Source organism: Tasmannia lanceolata, unplaced genomic scaffold (genome assembly GCF_043159265.1).
Source record: "Tasmannia lanceolata isolate RefF3 unplaced genomic scaffold, GAP_Taslan_0.1 ptg000048l, whole genome shotgun sequence".
Lineage (NCBI taxonomy): Eukaryota > Viridiplantae > Streptophyta > Magnoliopsida > Canellales > Winteraceae > Tasmannia > Tasmannia lanceolata.
Genome location: NW_027518725.1, coordinates 3,045,535 through 3,052,351, shown reverse-complemented (window position 1 = coordinate 3,052,351; position 6,817 = coordinate 3,045,535). Strand labels below are relative to the sequence as shown.

Genomic DNA, 6,817 nt, shown 5'->3' with positions numbered 1-6,817 from the left:
TCCAAAGTATCAAAATATTAAAGGGCCACCCTTCAAAATATGAGGCGTAAAATGGCGGGTCCCACCCAATTCATGGTTTGTCAAATATAACATTGAAGGTGTAAAATAATGGGTTCCACCTTATGCATGTGCTCAGATGTAACGTGGGACCTTCACTAATAAAACTTGAGGTAAAATGGTGGGTCACGCTTAGGGGAGCAAGTCAGGTTGGGTTGGGCTGAGCCAACCCATACCCGACTCGACCCGATCTCCAACGCAATGAAGTTCAACCCAACTCAATCCGACGAACCCTTTTTTCCAACCCAAACCCGACCTGAGTTTCCCAAGCCCTCAACCTGAACTCGACTCAGGTTGGGAAACTCAACCCAACCCGGCCCCATTTTTTTAGGGCGCAACCTATTTACGTTATGGCTCATCATATGGACGGTCCGATCATCCTGGTCGGTACAGTATTTTTTGAAAAGTAAGGGACTACAAGCGTATAGAACCTGTTGCAGATGGACGGTCTGGATCATCCTAGTGTGGCACGAGATTCACGTGATGGGGGTGGTCACGAGATTCATCTGATGGGGTGGCGTTTAAACGCATTTGTAATTTTATTTAAATATGTGCAGTGCAGTTGCCATTTCTGCCTCTTCATCTCAAATAAGGAAATTAGGGTTTCCAGCAAATAGGTGTTTCTGAAAACAGATAGGAGCAACGGCGGATTTGCGATCCTATCATATTCCTCACATCCAAGTCTGGTTGGATCGTTGGGTGCAGAGGGTGGAGAAAATGGGGATATGGAGGAGCTTGATTCTGACTTTCAGGATGAGAATGGTTAAAGAACGCACCCTTAGATGCCTATGACTCTCCCTTCTCGAAACCCTCTCTTAAAAATCCTCTGATCTCGTCTCTCTCCATTCTCACCATAACATCCTAAATCTCATTGTTGAATACAACTGGATTCAAGCTTTAAGAGGAATGGAATGGTTCGGATTCATTGCTTTAGGAGGAGACTGGATGATGAAGAAATCGCAGTGGCGTATGAGATTTAATTCCATCTTGTATTTTCTCTTCTTCTCCCTGTTTTTATTTATTTTAGATTTCATCTTCTATTTACTTAATATTCTGTAGCTTTTTGGGCTTTCTTTCATGGCCATTTTGAGGGCTTTTTGCCAATGTTTTTCCATTTTTTCCCTATAAATTTAATCGTCTGTATTTCTTCTTGCGAAGGTGTTGTTTCTTAAATCCTGAACTAGTTACAAGGCTACTGAAGGAATCATATATAGACAAAAGTTTGATGGAATTCTTGCTATTGTCATCTCATTCTGCTATAGTGACTTACCCTATCATATAACTAAGAAGATTGCATCTTGCAGGTAATAATTATCTTTCTTTACTTTATATTAATTTACTTCATATGTATTTTGCATTACAAATGATTGTTCCAGTGTCACACTTCTTGTTGTATATTATGGCATATACTAGAATGATTGTTCCAGTGTCACACTTCTTGTTGTATGTTACGGTTCTTGTTGTATGTTACGGGTTATGCTAGACTACCTCTATCTTCTTCTTTGCAAGCGCAAGGCGTTCAGCCAATATAAGTAGGTTACTTTCTATCTTGGCCATACATTTTCACAATATGAGAAAATTGGAGAAAGATCAATCTTGTCATCGTTAGTTGCATTTTAGGTTCTAGCTTTCTTCTTAGTTTCTTGATATGGATATTCTACTATTAATTGATGTTATAAACCTAAGAGAGCTTATTTTAAGAAAATGGATAGCCAATCTACTGGTAGCATCCGTGCAAGGATGGATTGGACCCAATCTTTGGATCATTGCTTCATTGGGAACTTAGGATAACAAATATGATCAATATTCAAAAAAAGAAAAGAAAAAAGGATAACAAATATGATATAAACTGGGCTTGTTTGTCTGCTAACAATAAGGATGTTTTTATCACAATTCTCCTTTCATTATTTATACTACTAAGAACTGTTTAGTGAGATTAATGTTATCATGTTTTGAAAGCTTCATGAATCTACTTTATTTAAATTGGTTTTCTTCTTAAATGTTTTGTCACTTATATACTTGTAAAAGAATTTCATTGCTCGGTCATGATTGGAAATGATATTATACGTGCTGTTAATTTTCATATCATATAAAAAATTCAACCCAATTGGAAAGAAAAAGGTTAGTTTGCATTCATGAGTTCATATGTGATAAAAATCATTTAGCTGGAATTGAAGTTGTTTGAGTGGAAAATTTTCCCATCAGATAGATGAATAAGTCAGGTCATCTCGCATAAATGACTAGTTGGAATAAATCCATTTGTTAATAATTACAGGTAAAGACACTACGAAGTATGCTTCTTCATGGAATTATGATGCTATTAGTTTGCAAATTTTGGAAAGTATAATTGGATCATTTCTCGTTCATAAATTTGATTAGTCATTCTATATTATTTGAAGATAATATTGAATACAATCATTTGCAATGTAAGTTGTTTAAGTTACTTTTGTGCAATCATTTGGAAATGATATTAAGTCCGTCATGACCTTAGTTTGAGTGAATTTGTGGCAACTGTTTCTACTTTCTTATTTAGGTCTTATGAACGTATAATTCAAATTCTTGGATTTTCACATTTAAGGCAATTTCTGAACTCTGAATAAATGCTCATTTATGAAAAGAGTCTAGGATGAAACCTGCTTCCTTATTCTGGTTTTAGGTTTTTCAAACCTAAAATTGTTTTCACTTTGGACGTCATAGTAGTAGGAATTGATCCTTAATTTCAATCCTGTATTAATTTTTTGTGGGCATCTGATTGGAATTCCTGTAGACAAGGAGTTCATCTAGACATATCCTTAGACTTTGATTTATTTCCTGCTAGTGCCTTGTTTGAATTATATCCTCATTTGCTAAGTAATCAACTATTAAGCATCTTAATGACTGCCTTTTTGGGTAGAAGTAATTTGTTATCCCTGAATTTTAAGTCCCTGAAGTGTAGAAAAATATGTTTTATACTGACAGAATAAAATGAATGGTTAAAATGAAATGTAATGCTTGTATCTGTATGCTAAATGACTACCTTTAAATTGCCATCTTTATTGTATAGTTGTTCATGATTGAGCATGAAGGGTTAAAATGAATATACACTTGGAAGTTAAGTGGTAATTTGGAATTTCAGTCTGATGTTCATTTATGCATGCTTCAGGTGGTGTTCTTAGTTGTTAGAATTGATAAATGTTGTGTTATGCAAGTGAATGATGATATGACCTGATGTAAGAGTCAAATATGATATGCCTAGCATAGCTTGTTTATGTATAGGTATTTTAAGAGATTACACACAGTTTTTTGGGGTCTATAAGAATAAATATTAAAGGGTTACAATGATGTATTTTCTGAAGACACAAATTCTACTCTCTGTAGTTCGTTAAAGTTTGGAGCTAATTCTGTTGTGTTGAAATGTCTGAAGGCAAAAGATATATTTGTATATCTTTTGTGGAGATAAGTATGGGTAAAAGGAAGTGTGAAGAAAATGTTTGTATGATTGTCATTTACCCATGAGCTTGTTGCTTCTGTTATTTACTCATTTTTGTTGAAACCAGAAAAAAAAATAGTGAATTATAGTTCATTTATGCTATCATTCATGTCCCATGAATTGCATGAACTTGATTCGTCGTCTTTGCGCCTGCCCTTCACTTGATCCATTCTTGAGTTCCTAGGTCCGGTTAATTCATTTTGGACTTTGATGATTTTTTTAGGAAACCAACATTGCAATTCTATTTCCATTCTCTAATTCTCCAAGGCTAGAAAAAATGACTCCAAAATCGGACAAGCGGGGCAAAAAGAGCAAACCAAACTCGAAGAAGTCGAAGATGCAGTCAAGTGTTGATGTGCCGGGCATCCCAAGTGCTGATGTTCATAACCAGATTGTTGAGTATGATGACCCAATTGACGTCGGTGCATTTTCTGATGCCCAAATTGGTGTTAATACTTCTGAAGCACTAACTGGAGCTGGGAGCAATAGAAAAAAAATTGGTGAGCTCATCCTCTCAAACAGAGTAATTCCGCCGGAGGAATATGGGATACTTGAAGGTGTTTATGATGGAATGAATGTTGCTGTGAAGCGGATTCCGCACGAACGAATAGGAACTGTGAATAAGGAGGCTGATATTCATAGAGATACACACTTGAATGAAAATATCGTTATGTACTATGGAATGGAGACGGACGATAAATTCTGTTACATTATCTTAGAGCGCTGGACTTGCTGCCTATACGATCTTATAACTCACTTTTCGAATGTTGGCACTCCAAGGTTGGAATTTGTAAATGGAATTCCCCAAGATTTGAAGTTATTTAATGGTCGACTTCCGTCATCCCAGTTGACAAAACTGATGAGGTAAATATTATTCATTGGATTATGCCGATTTCTTAGTTTTTGTTTACATAATTTTTTTTTTTGGGAAATGATATCAGCACTCCACTGTTATAATGTCGTTTAGTATTTAAAGAGCTTGAAAGAGCTTTTGAGAACTATAATATACCTCTGACAACCCTTTAAATACTAAACGTTTGGGATCATGATAGATGTGGTGAATAAAGAGAACAAGGTTGACTGACTATAGGTAGAGTTTAGTTGCAGTACAAGTTTTCATTTTGATACGGAAATTTTGAAAAAAATGTCTTCATAAGTTGAATGTAATTTGTTTGAACAACCTATAGGCATATATGAAGGCATGGAATAACTGAGAATGGAATAATATAAAATGACTCATTTCTCAAAGGTTAGGCATTGATCATTTTTCCAATTTATACAAGATCAATATTACCTGGAAAAATTCCTTGTTGTGATTTGTGAACCATGCACGAGGAAGTACAAGCTGTTACCTACCTTTGAACTTACGAATGTGGAAAAAATGAAATGGTCTCTGCTAGGGAGTGGAGTGCAATAATCCTGGAGTCAAATAGTTGATTGTAAATAGTGTCAATTTAGTTTAGGTTTAAGTTTTCCAAAACACGCACACAACAAGTCTACATTCTGCCCCGTGGTGGGACTCAAAACACCCACACGTTCATAACATAGTGCAGTCCCGTTTTGGGGACCCAATTACACGCATAAAGAGTGCCTCTGCAACCCTATTTAGGGTCACAAAGCCCACACCCAAACAGTGCTTTGGCTGCCCTGTTTTTGGGTACCAAACACACACAGTTTTTTAATGCAGGAGGTTGTAATTAACCGTTTGCAAAAGCTTGGCATTCTCTTTCTCTACCTAGGGTGGCAACTTTTGATTGGACAGTAGCAGCAAGGAAAATGAACACTTGCGAAAGACATAAAAGGAAGAAATTCTGATTAGCAAATAGTTGCGTATTATGCGTGTTGGCGGAGGAAACATTGGATCACGTCTTGCTTCATTGTCCCTTATGACGAAGGTTGTGGTGCTCTCTTATTGGAAGCTTTGGCATGATGTAGGTGTTCGTAGCCTCAATTGAGAAAGTTATCCTCGATTAGGGAGGAGGATGCCATTTGGTAGCACCGGAAATATTCTTTGGTTCCTTGTTCTATTTGTCATGGTGTGACACACATTGGAAAGAAAGAAATAATATATTTTTTCATTGACCATAAAAGTCTTTATGGGAATAACAATGGAGATGAAGATGATGGCCTAATCCAACGGGCAAGTAATAGCCGGGACTCCCAAGTCCCAAACCCAAGAAGTATTTAGGAGTTGGAGGACAATCATTGGTAAAGAGCCTCACGTTAAACACCAAAATCGCATTGAGAACCACCATCCCAAGAGTGGATAAAACTGAGTTTTTATGAGACTTCAAAAGGTAAGCTGGGACGAGCCGGAGTGGAGTGTATTTCAGGACCACTGTTTTATAAGTGAAGACATGCTTCAGCTCCCTCGGAGTGTGATTCAAATGAAGCGGAGGTGCGTGCTCTCCTTTGTGGCCTTTTAAGATTTTTGCGTCAGCAATGTATGAAAATCTATTGACTGAAGGTGATCCCTCCAATGTCATTCCATGGGCACAAAGGATCTCTTTTGGACCTGGAGGTTAGTGGGCATTATAATGGATATCCTAGACTTGTGTGGTAGGATAACTCCATCATTTCAGCATAAGCCAAGATAGATGTGATTTAACAGTCGTAGATGGAGTTCCATTTAGATGGTTCGGCATCTTGAAGTAGGTTGGTGGGCATAGGTATATGCTTAATGGCTTCCAAAGAGGCCTTAATGTCCCATTCACAAGTATCTTACTTTAAACCAGTCTTACATTCAAATAAGGACCAAAAATGGTTTGGGTTCTGTGGTTATCATCAGCTCTGTTTTCATTCAAATATTGCATTCTAATGGGGGAGTGAGGGGGAACAATGCCAATCAGTTGGTTCCATGATCAATGCATTGGTGATTGATTGCTGGAAAAAGGCGTGGCTTATACTTCCTTAGCATTCAATGAACATGTTTACAGGCTTGCAGTTTATTGGGAGGGTTCGTTCCGTCACTTTTCCACTTACCCCTCTCTGTAGTCTAAAGCAATCCAAATGTTCTTCCACAGGTTTTATATTTTGTTCTGTAGTACTTTTGGCTCCCATGGCTACAGGCTCTGTTGCTTTAGTACATAGATTTTCAGTATTGCAATTTGTCGGAGGTTCCTTCCCTCACTTCACGACTTCGCTCTGTGAGGCAACCTCTCACTTTATTACACAGCGCACAATTTTGCAACAGGATTGTGTTTTTGTTCTGCAATATTTTGGGATCTCATGTTTACGTGTTTGAATTCGGTTTCCTTTGATCTCTGAGTCTTTATTGCCCTAATCTTCACA

The 6,817-nt window shown here is 37.3% G+C and overlaps 1 protein-coding gene across 1 annotated transcript; it reads left to right on the top strand.

Moving 5' to 3' along the window:
• Nucleotides 1-599: 599 nt before the first annotated feature.
• LOC143864326 (serine/threonine-protein kinase/endoribonuclease IRE1-like) lies at nucleotides 600-6,693 on the top strand. Its single transcript, XM_077375237.1, has 4 exons — nucleotides 600-1,046; nucleotides 1,216-1,361; nucleotides 3,750-4,390; nucleotides 5,214-6,693. Exons 3-4 carry the CDS (start codon nucleotides 3,804-3,806, stop codon nucleotides 5,221-5,223), a joined length of 597 nt encoding a protein of 198 aa, XP_077231352.1. The 5' UTR covers nucleotides 600-1,046; nucleotides 1,216-1,361; nucleotides 3,750-3,803; the 3' UTR covers nucleotides 5,224-6,693.
• Nucleotides 6,694-6,817: the final 124 nt, after the last annotated feature.